Source organism: Crocuta crocuta, unplaced genomic scaffold (assembly GCF_008692635.1).
Source record: "Crocuta crocuta isolate KB4526 unplaced genomic scaffold, BGI_CrCroc_1.0 scaffold108, whole genome shotgun sequence".
Taxonomy (NCBI): Eukaryota; Metazoa; Chordata; class Mammalia; order Carnivora; family Hyaenidae; genus Crocuta; species Crocuta crocuta.
Genome location: NW_027532825.1, coordinates 8,852,701 through 8,870,768, shown reverse-complemented (window position 1 = coordinate 8,870,768; position 18,068 = coordinate 8,852,701). Strand labels below are relative to the sequence as shown.

Below are 18,068 nucleotides of genomic sequence, written 5' to 3'. Positions count from 1 at the left end.
TGGTCATAGCTCATTACTGAAAACTAGCTATTATAGGAGACATGCCCTTGAGTCATATGCTTGTATTGTCACGGTGTTCTCTGATAAGTGATTCTTGAGCGTGCTTCATTTGCCATCTGTTAAAAATCACCGCAGAATGAAAACTAGTATATCTTGAAGCCCAAGGACACTTTATATCTTTCCTACATTTGGAATTCTGAGGAAGATTGTACTGAGCATTACTTACTTTTTCCTTCTTCCTAGATTCTTCTTAAGCCTTTGCCGAAAACTCTTTGACACAAGATGGCTGCAAATAAGCCCAAGGGTCAGAATTCTTTGGCCTTACACAAAGTCATCATGGTGGGCAGTGGTGGTGTGGGCAAGTCCGCTCTGACCCTGCAGTTCATGTATGATGAGGTAAGTGCCGATTTTATAATGGATGTCAAAATTTGGGCTTTCAGAGAGTATTTCTGTCACTTAGTTTTGGGGCTATTTTGGATGTATTCCTTGAGTCCTTGAAAACTACTAATCATTTTTTCCCATTTTTAAATTCAGAGCTAACATTTGTACACATGTTGATTTAACGAGTCAGTAATTCAAGATCCTTAAAAACCTTTAACAACAAGACTAGAAACAGTACCAATTTTTAAACAATCTAACTTTGGCTTTTTCATTTTTAAGTGTTTCAATGGAGGTTCCCACCTTGAATGAATAGAACAAGTAGATAAACTACCCATTTGAGACTTAAAATTAACATGCATAGGTGCCCTTTGATAACTTTAACAGTAATAATGATAAGAATAATTTTTTAAGTTTTATTTATTTAATAATCCCTCACCCGACATGGGGCACCAACTCATGACCCAGAGATCAAGAGTCACATACACCTCCGACTCAGCCAGCCAGATGCCCCAATAATAAAATAATTTTAATAATAGTGGAAAAATGAATTGTAGTATTTGGCGTGGCATATACTCATCATTAGATAGGCAAAGGCTAGGTCCCTAAAATATCACTAGAAGGTTACAGATTTGCATGCCTATATTTATGTTGGACTTTATTTCCCTAGAGTTAAGACAACAATATAGTCTTTCCCCAGAGGACTCTTAATCAAGCCTAAATGATTTAAGAGTTGATAATCCAGTTTAAACATTTATCCTCAATTCTTCCAACAGAAGCAGGGTTTTATGGTTATTCTTTCTTAGTTAATCTTCATAACAATCCTGCCTGGTATGGTAGTACCCCCATTTTACACGTGAGAAAACCCCAGGGAGGTTACCCAACCTGCCCAAGCAGAGTGACCTCTGATGAGTAACCAGACTCTCAGCCTGGTGTCCTGACAGCAGACCCTGCAGACCCTTACCACCCATGTCCCTCCTGTTGCCTGCTCCTCAGCATTCTGTCACACACAACATACGCCCATCAGCTATCTTGCTCGCTGGGGACGACAGTAGAAAATTTGGAAAGAGAGGAGATCGAAATGGTACTTTAAATGAAATTGCAGATTTATCTGTTCAGTTGGTTTTTCCTACTACTCATTTTAATAACTCGTCTTACAAACTAATCACTAACTCAGGCCCATTCTTGACAATAAGGAGGAGGTCAATAGTAAGACTGTTCACGCGGCGCCTGAGTGGCTCTGTCGGTTAAGCATCCAACTCTTGATTTCGTCTCAGGTCATGATCTCACGGTTCGTGAGTCTGAGCCCCCATCTGGCTCTGCGTTGACAGTGTGGTAGTGCCTGCCTGGGGTTCTCTCCCTCTCTCTCTGGCCCTCCCCCACTTCTGTGCACATGTTCTCTCTCTCTCTCTCTCAAAATAAGTAAATAACAACACTTTAAAAGAAACATTTCATTTAGTAATCATAAATACTAATATTCACAACAGTATCTGATGTGCTATCTGAATATTTATATTTGATATTCATAAATATACAAATAAAAATTAGCACATAAATATGGTCGAATGTCCTATAGCCTTTATAGTTACAAATACACTGTGTTCATATTTTCAATAATTATTTAGTGAGTGTCTGCCATGTACCAGGCACTGTTCTAAGCTCTGGGGGATAGAGTAATGGGTAGAATAGTCAAGTCCCTGCTCCCAGAGGGTAAATTCTACTACAGGGATATAGACATTGAGCAAATAAATAAGACAATATCAGGTAATGAAAACACTCCTAGGAACTAATAAAAACCTGCAAAAGTGTGTACATATACATCCATACATGCCAACAGTGATACAGTGATCAGAAATACCAAGGGGAGATTTACGGAGTTGAAGATAGATGTGGGAATGTAAAGTTGTGTAGTTGTACTCTTATTTTTAAAAATCAGATGTTTAGAGAGAGATCTAAAAGTTCATGAAGAAATTTCACAGCTCTCAATGCTTACCTAAATGTTGACTTACTTTCAAGTTGTTTCCACAATTCCGGCATGAAAATTTATATTTAGAGTCAGATTAAAAGGATTTTTTAAATATATTTGATTAAATATATGTGTAATGGTTTTTGCAGGCATGATGTTTTAGGAAAAGGCACTGTTTCCAGGTTGTAAGCAGTCTAGACTTAATCATTCAAGCCTCGCTTTTCACAAATGTCAAAGCCACCAAAGTACCTAAAACGAAGAGTTAAATGAATGCAGCTTTTACCAGTGGGGAAACCTGAATTAAGAGTACACGGGACCTCTCTGTACTATTTTGGCAGCTTCACGCGAATCTGTTCCATCTTTTGTAGTTTGTGGAGGACTACGAGCCTACCAAAGCGGACAGCTATCGGAAGAAGGTCGTGCTGGATGGGGAGGAAGTGCAGATCGATATCTTGGATACAGCCGGGCAGGAGGACTACGCTGCAATTAGAGACAACTACTTTCGGAGCGGGGAGGGTTTCCTGTGTGTCTTCTCCATTACAGAAATGGAATCCTTTGCAGCCACAGCCGACTTCAGGTGTGTACAGGAAGGCGTCCTCCCCAGAAACGGTGGACGGCCGGAGGCGGTTGCTTGCGAGGCCGTCCCTCTGCTGCTGTTGGTTGACTCCCCGCGTGCTGGCACTCAGGCGTCCCGCGCACCTCGCACACTCCTCCGGCCGTCCCCGTGCCGCTGTATTGGCGCGTGAGGTGGGGGCAGCCTCCGGCCCCAGAGTCTGTTAGGCGTCGCTGGAGCATTTCTCTTCGGATACAGCACTACTGCTGCCGGAATAGTTGGTGTTTGGGTCACGTAACGGAGCTCTGAGCAGATTCCAGGTCTTTCTGCATCAGCCACTGACTCTACGGCACCTGTGTGACGCTGAGCAGGCACGTTGCCATCCTCCTCACCACACAGATGCCTGACCGCGCACGCTGAGTATCGTGATAGAAACACTAATACCACAGAGTGTACACTGGGTTGTGTTACACAGTAGTTTCTGTATCTCACTTACCATTTGCCTAATCAAACTCTGTCATCCGTTTGGTTTGCAGAGGGACAGTTGGGAAAGGGGAGAGGGCTTCTGAGAGAAATATGCCACGAGTAAGTTTTTGAGTAGCCTCAGTTACTACACGCGTAATCAAAAGTAGTCTTTTAATTGTGTATTTTTTATTTCCGTGTTAAGTGTTTGCCTTGGCGGGAGAGACACAAAAGAAGAGTGCGGTGAGGCCTCTCTTTTCCAGAGTCACACAGCCTAGGTGGACAAGCTTGAAACCAAGAGCAGGGCAGTGACAGAGTAGGAGCTGTGGGCAGTGATGGTTACAGGGACCCGGGAGAGGCCAGAAGCTCCGAGGCCTTCGGAGTAGACGAGCATGGAGGAGGAGAAGGGTTTCCACGGACAAGGAAAGACGTCTCCAGCGCTTGAGCAAAAGCTGAACCTGGGCTTACGTGAAGCCTCCTTTCCATGTGCACTTGAAAGTCTCAAGAACTTCAGGGAATCTCCAGAACAAAAAAGCATGTCATTGAGAAACTTCAAATGCACTTTTAATTTGTAAGATGCACTTCGTTGGTTTCCCTAAGAAAGGAGTTACGCGTGGGTACAGCGTGGACGGTGGTGGGCCCTGCTGCCTTACAGTCCCGGGACACGTGCGAGAGAGACGTCCGTGTGTACCCGCTCACGCCGCAAATGTTTGAGCGCTTCTTAGGGAGCAAGTCTTGTTCTAGGTAATGGCACAAATGTGTCACCGTAGTTGCCAAAGCCAAGGTGGTGTCTCCAGGGAATAGAGAGAGTAAGACTCCTGGGCTCTTGCTGTTCCAGAAAACAAGTGAATCATTCATTACTCTTCTGTCGTACCTCCAGTGTGATGCTTTTCCCGTAAATAAAAACAGTCCCAGTGACTCAGCAGCGACAGGAAAGGCATTTTTGAGACAGTCCGGCCGCTTGCGCTCCACCCGTTCTGACCCCGACCCCGCAGAGTGTAGCACCGGGGGCTGCGGCTCCCTTTAGCCTTGCGGGGCCTCTGGTCTCCAGGCCAGCGCCCCCGCTTGCTCAGCTGTGTGCGCAGGGTGCCCACCCCGGCTCCCAGAGCACACCCGCTGCACTTGTAGGATCAGCTTGATCTGTATGTCTTTTTCCTGACTAGGGGAGAGCAGGCCCCGTTCTTACCCGCCTGAGGATCCCGGGGCCCGTATTTGGCACCGTTCCTGGCATATATCATACGCAGCATGTTTAGTAAATGTTTGATAGAAATGTTAGAAAACAGGGGCGCCTGGGTGGCTTAGTCGGTTAAGCGTCCGACTTTCGCTCAGGTCATGATGTCGCGGTTCGTGGGTTCGAGCCCCGCGTCGGGCTCTGTGCTGACTGCCAGCTCGGAGCCTGGAGCCTGTTTCAGAGTCTGTGACTCCCTCTCTCTCTGACCCTCTCCTGCTCACGCTCTCTCTCTCAATCTCTCTCTCTCCTAGAAATAAATTAAACATTTAAAAAAATTACAAAAAAAAAGAAATGTTAGAAAACGTTCTTATTTTTTTTTCTAGTTCTCACTTTTCTTATGCCAAAAATGAAAAAGTTGGACCAGTTAATAAAAGTACTTTCCTATTCTAAAATGCTATAATAATAGCCTCTAAAACTCTGTTTAAAAGGAGCATCACAGTAAGCAAAATGTGTAGGAAGGTTGTAGACATAGCAGTGCCTTTCGCTGACATCCAGGAAAGTAGCTAATTAAGCCAGCTAGTTAGCTCTCATGAATATTGTCTTCTCACCTCTGAACCCAGAAGGTCCAGGCTTTCCAACGCCACGTTTCTGATAGCATTAGTCAGGCTGTATTTTCAGTAATGGTCTTCCTGAAGCATCTGACCCGGTAGCTTACGAGGTATTTATTAAGAAATAAATTAATGACTCTATACATACGACCAGAAGTACTAGAATCACAAATGCCAGAGTCTGTCTCTGGTGGTTAGTGAGATCAAGTGGTAAGTCAGGTGTTGTTAACATCTGAGTGTGAGGCTGTTGATCACAAAGGAAACTGGTGAAGGACATAACAGCAAATTTGTTGCCACCAGCACTAGAAAAAGATTTTGACTGGCCAGTATCTTCTTCACAGATACGTCATAAATTTAATAGTAGTAATGGTGAGCGTTGGCATGCTTTTTGCAGGAGATCGTGTGGATGGTAGACAACATCACAGCACTGTAGTACTCTACAGCCTAGCACGTGTCACCAAGTCACTGCCCGGCTGACACTGTAACTTCCTCAGAAGATGTTGGTGACAAACTAAGTACCACCACCAAGAGGGAGGCGACTGTGTGTGAGGTCTATAATCTGTTCATGGTAGAAAAATGAAGAATTTAAAAAAAAAAACTGGGGGCACCTGGGTGGCTCAGTGAGTTAGCCTCTGACTCTTGATTTTGGCTCGGGTCATGATCTCACGGTCCGTGGGACCGAGCCCTGCGTCAGGATCTGCACTGGCTGTGGAACCTGCTTAAGATTCTCTCTCTCCTTCTCTCTCTGTCCCTCCCTCTCTCTGTGTCTCTCTTTTTTCTCTCTCTCTCTCAAAAAAAGAAAGAAAAACTAGGAATTCAGATCCAAAGAGCTGCCTACAAACACTGAGTCTGTTAGAATATTCACGACGACATCAGAAATCAGGCGAATGAAGTAATACTAAACGTAGGAGCACTGCCTAATCCTCACACCGCGCTCGCCACACACCAAACACTGTGCAGAGAATTAACGAGGTGAGCTAGATGCTAGTGAGTCCCATGGGTTCTAAGGCACACGCTTTTCACATCTTCTCTTGAAATCAGAAGCACAGAATCTAAGAAGCACAAAATGGACAAATCTGAGGTCAAGGCTTGGTGAAGATTCATTCTCAGTCTCTCAAAATCTGTCTTATCACGATAGATCCTTGCAGAACCAGGTATACGCCCCTGATCTGTCATCCCAAGAATCCCTTTCGTTTTCTCATTTTCTCTCAGTCTGAGTTATTTGTGCTTCTGTAGTTTCAACGTCTTTTGATAATTTCAAAGGCGAGGCCCTGGTAAGATAGCAAGATAGTGTTGATTTTATAAGAAAACCTCTTTCTCCAGCACAGTAATAATAATGATTAAGAAGAGCTAGCATTTACTGAATATTTACTACGTGCCAGGCACAACTCTAAGGACTTCTCATTTCGTCCTCACAACAACCTTATGAGGAAGGTATGATTGTTTCCCCATTTTACACATGGGGAACTGAGGCAAAGAAGTACTTTGCTCAGAGCCACATGACTAGGAAGGACAGAGAGCTGTGATACCTTTGGAACTGGGAACAGCATATAACCTCTCTGTGAATACAAAATTTGTACTCCAGAGCCGACTTCCAGAGATTTCTGGCATGTGTGGGGTTTTTAAAAACATTCAGTGGGGCCGTTGATATGATGTATTAAGAATGGCACTCTCTCCCTCTGTAATCTTCCTCCCCAAATCCCATGACCCCAATTTCATCATGAGAAAAACATCAGACAAATACGGGTTGAGAGATTTTCTACCAGTTAGCTGACCAGCATGTCTCAAAACTGTCCAGGTCATCAAAAACAAGGCAAGTCCAAGAGTCATGTGGAATCTAAGGCAATATGACAGCTAAATGTCATGTGGTTTCCTGGATGAGATCTTAGGACGGTAGGGAAACCCTAGGAACATCTGAATAAAACTGGGACTTGAGCTGATAATGATGGATTGAGACTGCTTCCTTAGCTGTGGTAAAGCTACCACACTATGTCAGGGGTTAACAGCAGGGGAAACGGGTGTAGACATACGGGAGCTCTCTGCACTGGCTTCACAACTTTTCTGCAAATCTAAAACCATCCTTATATTAAAAGTTTCTTTACAAAAACACTTTGGGAGGAAGTAGCATTTGACACTTTGATTTTGTACCTCCACTGCCATATTTATACTCTCTTCAGTATATTTTCCCTTCATCAGTGGAATGAGTATGTAATTCAAGTGGTTGGTGGTCGAATAAAGAAGTGCGGCTCACTCCATACCGCGCAGTGAATGAGCTAGTTGTTACTGTGTAGACACATGCGCGCACACACACACACGCATGCACACACACAGGCTAATGGCAGATGGTACTAGTTATTTTGTTAGCATAACATGTGGGGGTAATATTAATATTTGTTTCTCATTTTCCTTAATCCAGGGAGCAGATTTTAAGAGTAAAAGAAGATGAGAATGTTCCATTTCTGCTGGTTGGTAACAAATCAGACTTAGAAGATAAAAGGCAGGTTTCTGTAGAAGAGGCGAAAACCAGAGCCGACCAGTGGAATGTCAACTACGTGGAAACATCTGCTAAAACTCGAGCTAATGTTGACAAGGTAAAGGGTGGCTCTCCTTACTATATCATCACGTTAACAATAAGTTCATTTGCTTTAACTCCACTCCATTTTGTCCAGAGATTTGTGAAACTCAAATAGTGATTTAGTATGTGCTGATTTTTATCTGCCCTGAATGCTCAAGTGCAGCATGTGCGGAATTTGTCACTTCACCTTGTCCTCGGATTCCCAAGAGACGTTAAAACATGAGAGAGCACAGCTGAGTGGTTTTTTTTCTAGCACTAACAGGATTTCTGACCCAAATCCCTGCCTTTGCTTAATTTTTCTTTTTTCTTACCCAGCTCAGCTGGATAATTTAGACATGTCCTCTGAGCTGATGCCTGCCTGGCTCTGTTTAACTTCTTGAAAGTAAAGGTGCCTCACAAGACAAAGGAGCCCCAGATAAGAGGGCTTTGAAATCTGTTACTGTACCTACACTCCCCACCCTCAACCTCTGTTTTCCTCTGCATAGAAATGCGGATCCCCTGCCGCTTCTGTATTTTCTCCCTTCGTCCATATCGGCCCTTCCCTGAGTCCAGGCCAGGAACACCCTCGCCTTGTTTCTGGGAACCTGCCCAGGTGCGTTATTTCATCCTGCTGCGAGACAAGACCTACGTCTTTAGTATTTAGGAAGACCGAGGCACCGCCTCCCTGAGCCCTGCACACACCGCCTCTTTCAGCCTCCAAGCACCTGGGCTCTGCTGAGTGCCTCTTGGACTCTAATGGGCAGAAGTGTCTATGAAACCTAGTAAACATCGATCCCCGGGTCTTACCCCCAGAGGGTTTGGTCCATTTGCTGTGAGGTGGGACCTGAGAATTTGCATTTCTGCCACGCTCCCAGGTGGTACAGACTGGCCTCTTGAACCACACTTTGAGGAACACTGCTCTGGGTGGCTTTCAGTTTTAGTGAACTGGTCTGCTTGAGCCTATAGACTGATAATACCAATACAGAAATCATTAGGATTAAAAAAAAAAAAAAAAAAATTAGAGATTTGAAAAAAAAAGTTAGTCTTTCTCTTCATTTCCTGTGGGGGTTTTTTTTTTTTTAAGTTTATTTATTTATGTTAGACAGCATGCACAAGCAAGTAGAGGAGGGAGAGAGAATCCCAAGCAGGCTCTGCAGGATTAGTGCAGAGCCCGACACGGGGCCCAAACTCACAAACCATGAGGTCATGACTCGAGCCAAAGCCAAGAGTTGGTGCCCCCAGTTACTGTAGGTCTTAATGTCACTCTGCTGTCTTAAGGTGATTAGATTTTTTGTCACATGGTGAGATTCCTGTAGTTCCAAGAGATCTGTACAAAATGAGTATTAAAAGATTTTTACATAGTCCACCAGTTTTCTCTAAAGTTATGGCAAATGTATTTAAAGTACTAATGAAAATAGGTTTTAAAGTTCAGTGCNCCCGACGCGGGGCTCGAACCCACGAACCGCGAGATCATGACCTAAGCGAAAGTCGGACGCCTAACCGACTAAGCCACCCAGGCGCCCCACTAATGAAAATAGGTTTTAAAGTTCAGTGTGTTTGGGGTTTTGAAAGGCAGCATTGAGTATTAGTGTGTGTGTGTGTGTTTCGTTTCCTCCAAACTGATGAGCAGTTGTAGAACACACTCTGAAACCTGTTTAAACTAAGGACAGAGGGGATGAGAGGCGAGCAGTAACCACGCCAGCTACGGAGCGGTCATTATAGCAGCCCCTGTGCTGTCATCTGCTGGCGTGATGCATGTATTTGCCGTACGCATGTATTTTCAAAAGAGGAAAGTTGAAAGTATAGGGCTGTTTCAGTTACTCTGGCTGTGTAACTAAATATACCCCAAAACTTATGGGAAAAAAACAACCATTTATTATGCTCATGGGATCTCTGGGCCAGGGGTTTGGACAGGTCAGGAGATGGCTTGTCTCTTCCACAGTGTCTCGTTCCTCAGCTGAAAAGCTTAAAATCTGGGAACTGGAAGCATCTTCACTTAGGTTCTTTTTTCTTTTTTTTTTTTTTAATATTTATTTATTTTTGAGAGAGACAGAGTGTGAATGGCGGGGGGTAGGGGGAGGAGAGCAGACAGAGCGGGAGACACAGAATCCGAAACAGCTCCAGGCTCTGAGCCGTCAGCGCAGAGCCCGACATGGGGCTCGAACCCACAAACCTCGAGATCGTGACCTGAGCCGAAGTCAGAAGCTTACCTGACTGAGGCACCCAGGCGGCCCTCCTGTTCACACATGCCTGATCCAGCCAGTTGACGCTGGCTGTCGTCCAGGGATGCCTCAGTTCCTTCCCATGTGCCCTTTTCCGTGTGTCCCGCTAAAGGCTGGGTTAGAGCAAGGGCCAGTGTCCCAAGAGAGTAAGAAACGGGCAGAAACCACGTCACCTTTTATGACCTAGCCATGGGAGTTGCTCAGCATTATTTGCATTCCGTTCTGTTGGCTGAAGTAGTCGCAAGGCCTAGCCAGGTGCGGGAGGAAGGGGAACGGACTCCGCGTGCTGGTGGAGAATGGCAGGATGCTGGAAGAGCGCGGAGGGAGTACTGCCGTGGCCCGTGTGGGAAAATCTGGTCTGTGCTCAAGGGTCACCTCTCCAAAGCGAAATTACGTTAAATGTGGCTGTTAAAAACCACGGTATGGGGGTGGGGCAGGGGCGGGCACCTGGGTGGCTCAGTCGAGCGTCAGACTCTTGATTTTGGCTCAGGTCATGATCTCGTGGTTCGTGGGATCAAGCCCCATGTTGGGATCCATGCTAAGTGTAGAGCCATCTTAAGATTCTGTGTTTTCCTTTGCCCCTCGCACCCCAGTTTGCGCTGGTATGCACTGGATAGAGAGACAGAAAGATATAGATAGATAGATAGATAGATAGATAGATAGATAGATAGATAGATAGATAGATAGATAGATAAGGCAGATAGATAGATGAAAGAAAGAAAGAAAGAAAGAAAGAAAGAAGGAAAGAAGGAAAGAAAAGAAAGAAAGAAAGAAAGAAAGAGGAGTGCAAGTTCATACGGAATACTGTAACTTCAGATACTGCTCACCCTGAGGAGTGACTGCCAGATAAAATACTTCAGTGACTAAATAAAAGTAACTTGCAGCAACTATTCAGTTTTTAGGATTAGGTTATATTTGGTTTCTTGCTGAGGAAATAATGTGACTAGGTAAAGGAGCTAATTCGTTGTGTCTGTAGGACCCAGGCACTGTGGCCAGCGCTGACCATTTATCTTTAACTCTGCAAGGCATACTCTTCTCGTGCTCACTTTTTAGATGGGGAAACGGAGTGGAAAGATTAAACGCCTGATTCAAGGTCAAAAGGCCTGTGATGGCATCTGCGGGCTCTGGGTGTAGCCAACTCTGGTGCCGTGTCATTTCCACACTGTTTTGGTCAGCACGATGGTTGGAGTACCTGTGATGTGTCCCAGGCCGTGTGTCGTCCGCTCCTGGAAGACTGGCGCAGATTGTTGGGTGGCGAGTGTTAATACTGGCACGTATCTTGTTTGTCACAGAAAACAAACGCTAGCTTCCCTATGAGACTTAAGGTCTCAGGTCTTGTCCTCATCTAGAATCCAAATAGACCATTGGGTTGAAGTTTCAAAGAGGCAGGTTTTGAATCCTCCCTGTGAAAAGGGGGGCCGTCGGAGTGGTTGAGCCAGGGCCTCACCTGTCGCAGAGGAGTCGCCCGGAGGACCCCTTGGCAGACCTGCTTGTGGACTCATCGGGTGCCAGGCTCATCTGATGACCTTGTTGGTAGCCTTCTAGCTAAATGCTCCATCTCTGTAAGTCATGACTCCAAGGTTGCTCTTAAGGAACGTCTTGGAGGAATGGAAACAGATTGAGCAAGTAGGTGTCAAAAAGGAGAGTGTGATTTATTACGTCACGAGGGCCAATTTTACGTTGGGGAAAGGATTTAGGAGAAATGTACTATGTTTCTAAGTTTTTTCATTAAAAGTTTTAATGAGAAAAACATAAACACATGAATACCTGCTTATTATATGAAGAAAAAATTTGTAATAAGGAGAAAAAGTGAGTCACTCTTCACCCAGATTCTACCCCCCTCCCTTCCTATGAGGCAACCACTGCTGAGTCAGGCGTGTGTCTTTCCAGACATTTATCTACACTGGTAGCCTGGCATGTGCAAGCGAAGGGAAGGCTGTGTCTGCTTATTTTCCCCCATGTAAATAGGGCTTTAGTAGTATTTATAGTGCATTTATATACATACAGTATATATATGTGACGTATGTATAGTATTTCTGTGTATGTAGATCATGTATTTCTGTAATTTGCTTTGTAAGTCTTAAATGTAGTTCTTCATACCATTACATATAGATATGCCACAGTCTCGTAAACATCTATAAAGTGTTTTCATAGTTTGGCTTTTTCATAATTCAGCCATTTTCCCATGAATGACATGCAGACTGTCTGCAGCATCTTCTGTCACAAACAGTGCTGTCTGGTCACCCATGCAAGGCGCGCTGTGAATTTTAATGACCAGGCGCCCTCCAGAAAGTGCTCTTACGCTTCCACCGAAAGCCTTCCCCACTGCCTCCCCAGCACCAGTTACAGCAACCTTTCAAAGTCACCAGGGAGATGAGTCCACCATTGCTTTAATTTGTGTTTCTTGATTATTAATGAGCCCCGTTGTAGTTGATTCATGGGCCATTCCGTTTGTACATCTTCTGTGAACTCTGAAATCACTTTCTTCTGCCCACTGATCTTATGGCTTTATTGTTTTCATTCCTAAAGCTTACTTTATAGTAAAGACATTAACCTTTTGTCCATTTATATCTGTTGTGGATATTGTCTCTTAGTCCATACTGCATCTTCTAACTTGGCTGATTTTTGTCTTTTGCCATGGAAAAACACTAAAGATTATGTTGTGAAATCTTCCAGTGTTTTCCTTTGTGCCTTCTGGGTTCCGTGGCTTTCTTAGAAAAGCTCTCTCCGATCCTAAAGTTAAGAAAAATTTTTTTAAGTTTAAAAAAAAAACTTAACTATAATTGTTTCCCTTCTTTCTGTGTTGGCTTTTATAGTAGATCCTTATTCTGTTTGAAAATGTAATATTGTCTAAGTGCTTAAAACGAAGAATGCAAAGGTTCAGATTTAAGCTGATATCTGTTGGTGCTTTTCAAAAGAGAGATGTTTGTCGTTTCTAGGAACTTTTGTTTTTTCAGCTGTAAGTATTGTAAGCCAAGCATTCTAAGCCTGTTTGTATGTTTATCTAGTTTTTTCTTATTTTGACTTATGTGAGAAAAAGGATATCCTGTGATCTCTACTCTAGATTTAGAAGAGCCAAGTTTTGTATATACCAGGTTGCCCTAACATGGTAGTAAGAGAAAGAAGGAGACAGGAGGAAAAGAAGAGGTGGGAGCAAGCGAGGAAGAGAAGTAATTTTGAAAGTGTCTGTGTTTAAAAAACAGTCAGAAACAGCCCGGTGCTTTGGGGATGGTCATTTGTCTAAGGCTGTCGGAGCCAACTCTTTATTCTTTTTTATTTTTATTTTTATTTTTACTTTAGAGGGAGAACGCACGCAAGTGGGGGAGAGGGACAGGGAGAGAGAGAGAGAATGAATCCCAAGCAGGCTTCACACTCACCACGGAGCCCTACACAGGGCTTGATCCCATGACTCTGGGATCATGACCTGCTCTGAAACCAAGAGTTGGACGCTCAGCCGACTGAGCCACCCAGGCGCCCCCACCAGCCCTTTATTCTTACCCCTAGTTAACCATGCCCTTGCATGTGGCCGCTGGAGCAGAGCTTCCATTAGCTTTCGCTCATTATAGTAGCTGATGCAGACTTTAAAGTTCCCCACGGCGTTTGCTAGTTAAGGTGACCTTGGCGGTTTCTAATAGGGATTCANGGGGCTCGAACCCATGAACCGTGAGAGCATGACCTGAGCCGAAGTCGGACGCCTAACCGACTGAGCCACCCAGGCACTCCGAAATCACACCTTCTTCTGAAGTCTATTCCATAGTGATAAACCCGCATCAGAGCACCGCAGGGGAGTCCTGGGATATTGCATGTAGCTAGTTTGGAAGCTCCCTGCCCCCCGGCCAACTGTGGACTCAGCACAGGGTTCTGAAATCTCCATCCCAGGGAAGTCGCGCCTGTGTCCCTTGGGGTCTGTGTCACCCGTGTGTTTCTGTCTCCTGCGTTCTCTGTGGATTTTCTTTGCTCAGTTTTTCCCTGTTTTAACCATTCTCACCCCTTCCTGTGTTGCTCCTGTGTCCATTTGACATAACCCATTAGTCTCTGATTTCCTTGCCGCCTTTTGTTTTAAACCGCTTCCTTGCTTTCTGACTGACTTTTTGTTTCTCAGATCGGGAATCAGCCGTTTTATCTGAGAGCCCTGGTTCCCTTGGTAGGAAAGGAATGTAGCGGCCATAGCCGGGGCTCGTGTGCTTATTGTGTTGGGTTGTCACTGCTTCCTGTCCCTTCAGTGAAGGGCTGGGAAATAGGTGTTATTAAAAGAAAACAAATCCTGAGATCCTACTGTTACTTCTCATTCAAGTTTCACATTCAGGATTCTTACCGCTTTTTTCTCCAACACTCCGAGTCTTGGTTCCTAACCTCCATTAACATATTTGCTCTCAGACCCTATCCCGCAGCATCTGCATGAAGTTGTTCGGAAGCCGATACCACTGTCACTGTTAACAACTAAGTTGTGAAGCGAAGTTTAGGATCTGTCTTGTTTTTATTTGTTGAGCTTTTGCTTCTATTTTCCTGTTGAGCTTCTCTTCTGAGACGTACGTTCTGTATCATGTGTTTTAAAGTCTCTTGAGAGAGTTCTAGCCTCTGTATGATTATGTCACCAGCTCTACATCTTGTTAGTCTTATTTTAGTTTGGTTTTCAGTTTTTGTGATCGATTTCATTTTTAATACGTAAAACGTTTACTTTTCCGAAACAGAAGTTGTATAACAGGATGTACTCAGGGCCGCCCCACTGGTCCCTGCCCCCTGCTGCCTTCAGCCCGAAAGTAACAGTAGTGTTTGGTTTCTTTGCTTCTATTCCAAATGCAGGCAGATCCACCGAACTCCCCTTCTCCGCACGCACAGGCTCGCCCTCCCCCGTGCCCTGCAGCACCCGGTGCTCTCAGTGAGCTTCTGTACAGAGCGGGCGGCGTGTGCGGAAAGGCACGCTGGCCGCCACGTAACCTGCGCTGTTGCCTCACGGCCTTCAAGAGAGCGCAAGCCAGGCAGAATTTTTTAAATGTTTGTTTTGAGTTGAGTTCTTAATAAATCGGTGTGGTGTCACTTCTTACTTCGTGCTCTTGGGAAAAAGAGAAAAGAAAATAGAAGTAACAACTGAATTTTTAAATTCAGAATTTGAGTGTAAACCGTAAAAGTTAATCATCCATTCCTCATACACACACTCATAACCGTTTGTGTACAGTGTGAGCCCATATCCTTCTAGGCCCTTCTCTGTCTGCACTCAGACATTTGGTATTGATATTTAACTGTTGAGTTGTTACACAGGAATTTTTAAATTATTATGCTAGTATCTCTCCTTTACCAGTTTCTAGGCATCAGACAGACTTGAGAAACTCTCGAATATGTTGCAACAAGGAAAGTTGTTTTCTTAGCCCCTGGTATCAGAATGACAAAGGAAGCACTCATTTCCCTTACTTTGTTTCTAAAAATGGAGCTGAAGAAAAATAAGTTATTAAACGTAAATTTTATTAAACATAATTACATTTAAAGATGAATCAGTAAGATACATTTACTAATTGTAAATTACTCAAACACAGCGCATTGAGTTTTGTCTTTGGAGCTGTCATCGCTTGTAGTGCTTTGTCTTTTTTATCTTGAAAATTGGGATGGGAAGATCAGGTTATATTCTGTGAACATTTTTACCAAAAAGCATAACTCAGAAAATTTCCCAGTTTTCCCTGTGTGCTTGAAGGAGACTGTAGTTTTGTACTTTCCTCACGTCCCAAACAGGAGTCCTTTTTTTTTTTTTAATGTGTATGTATTTATTTTGAGAGAGAGAGAGTATGCATGAGTGAGGGGGAGGGGCAGAGATGGGGAGAGAGGATCCCAAGCAGGCTCCACACTCAGCGCAAAGCCCAGAGCCCACCACGGGGCTTGATCCCACGACCACAAGATCGTGGCCTGAACCGGTATCAGGAGTCGGACTCTCAACCGACAGAGCCACCCAGGTGCCCCCCAAACAGAAGCTCTTAAGTCGTTGCTCTTAGTTTATTCCCAAGGCTTACTCCTGCGGCTGCAGCAAGTACCAAGCTCGTGTTATCTGGTGGCTGTATTTACCCTCTTTTCTTCTCTCTAGGTATTTTTTGACTTAATGAGGGAAATTCGAGCCAGAAAGATGGAAGACAGCAAAGAAAAGAATGGGAAAAAGAAGAGGAAAAGTTTAGCCAAGAGAATCAGAGAAAGATGCTGCATTTTATAATCGAAGCCCAAACTCCTTTCTTATCTTGACCATACTAATAAATGTAATTTATAAGCATTGCCATCGAAGGCTCGATTGACTGAAATTACTTTAACGATTTGGAAATTGTTATGTATCACTAAAAGCATGAATTGGAACTGCACTGAGAGTCAAATTCACTTAAAAAAAAGAAATTAATGTGGCTTCGCCAAGAAGCAGAGTTCAACTTCTCTCATAATTGCCTCCATTTCTCGCGGTCCTGAATGTAGCGTGTGGGCTTGTGTGTCGCGGGCAGTCTTTCCGGAACTGTTAGTGCTGAGACTGGGTGGGAGGGACGGGAGGAAAGGCGCCTTCCTCTGGTTTATTATAAAGCTTCAATTTTATATCGTTTTAACATGTCTTGGTCTTCTACTGCCTTGAAAAATGACAATTGTGAACATGGTAGTTAAACTGTACCACGTTTTTTTTAACCATTGTTATGCACAATATAGAAGAGAAGTTATTGGCATGATTGTTGCATCTAGTGAAACTGAGAGTAATTCATCTGTGAACCTGCATCAGTTACCTGGTGATTAACGTAGAAAAGTGGTGTAAACTTGTACATGGAAATGTTGGAATATGCCTTAATTTAGAAACTGAAAAGTACCCAGTTGCGTCGTTCTGGGTGTACCCTCCGTGGTGCCGGGGGCCCGTTGCCCCACGTGCCCGGGGGAGGGAATATTCGCCTGGTATGGAGTACCACTTGTGTATCGAAGATTCTCGAAAAATAACTGTCTGCTAGGAGTCTGTCCAAACTTAAAATGTGTGCCATACTCTGGTTCTTGAAAGTCAGGGTCCAGAGAACCTTGATCGCTTCTCATTAACCGTAAAGTAGTTTGAGATGAAGGGCCAGCATATACTTGTAAGAGAATTTTAGACTGTGGGGATTCAGCACAGTTCTCTTTCGGTGAACCGCCTTTTTCTGTAAGATGCCGGCCCCCGGAACTCCTTTTTACAAGTGGCGAGCACGTGCTAAGCTGCCGGTCTCTCTGGAGCCGGGCACCGGAACGGCGTCATTAGTGCAATGAATTTTGCACTAGAACACACTTCGGGACGGTGTGCGTGCCTGCCACCCGCTCGTTTCTACATGTGCCCTTCGGAGGCGACAGTCTGGCTGCGGGAGAGTTACCCGGAGCCCCCGGAGCCCGTGTTCATGATGGAGAACACTGGAGCCCCATTTTCCTGACATTAACATCAGGCAGCGGACCCCGCGTGCGGTGCCGAAGGCGTGTCTGGCATCTGCAGACCAAACACGAGCCCCTGTCGCCCTGGCGTGCCCTGCCCGCTGGGGACTTACGGCCTGCTGGGTGCGGACCTGACGTCAATGGGAAAATACACCGCCGCCAAGAGTTTGCTTATCTTCTTCGGAACGGGGCTAAGACAGTTAGTTCAATAAAGTTGGTCTTTCCTTTTGCTCAGTCCTAATTTCAGCAAGTCAAAGATGCATTCGGGCATCCCAGGTAACAGGTGTGTACGTGAAGTTAACAAAAATAGGCTTTTTAGGAACTCAGCTCTTTAGGTATTATTACATCTGACTTGTCATGTTAACTATTTGTCCTTAAAGGGTTTGAGATGTACATCTTTCATTTCGTATTCTTCATAGGCTATGCCACGTGCAGAATTCAAGTTACCAACAGGACCCCGGCCCCGCGGGCCCGGCGGTCTCCACGTGTACTCATCCCAGTCTTATTTAACCAGGGGTCCTAACCACTAACATTGTGACTTTGCTTTGAGACCTTTCCTCTCCTGGGTACTGAGGTGCTATGAAGCCAACTGACAAAGACGCATCACATGTCTTAGGCTGATGCCACTACCCGATTGGTTTATTTGCAATTTGAGCCATTTAAAGACCAATAAACTTCCTTTTTTAAAATGCTTGTGGTGTTACTTGATGTCTACAATATATACAACACGTAAAATTCAGACCCACCGACCTGGGCATC

General features: G+C 44.6%; 1 protein-coding gene across 1 annotated transcript; it reads left to right on the top strand.

Moving 5' to 3' along the window:
• The first annotated feature begins 243 nt into the window (after window positions 1-243).
• On the top strand, window positions 244-18,000 carry RALA (RAS like proto-oncogene A). Its single transcript, XM_077781103.1, has 4 exons — window positions 244-396; window positions 2,713-2,921; window positions 7,555-7,729; window positions 15,985-18,000. Exons 1-4 carry the CDS (start codon window positions 283-285, stop codon window positions 16,105-16,107), a joined length of 621 nt encoding a protein of 206 aa, XP_077637229.1. The 5' UTR covers window positions 244-282; the 3' UTR covers window positions 16,108-18,000.
• The last annotated feature ends 68 nt before the right edge of the window (window positions 18,001-18,068 follow it).

Coding starts and splice junctions, on each gene's coding strand:
- RALA (XM_077781103.1), top strand. CDS start 283: ATGGCTGCAAATAAGCCCAAGGGTCAGAATTCTTTGGCCTTACACAAA. Junction 397..2,712: donor TGCAGTTCATGTATGATGAG/GTAAGTGCCGAT, acceptor CATCTTTTGTAG/TTTGTGGAGGACTACGAGCC. Junction 7,730..15,984: donor CTCGAGCTAATGTTGACAAG/GTAAAGGGTGGC, acceptor TCTTCTCTCTAG/GTATTTTTTGACTTAATGAG.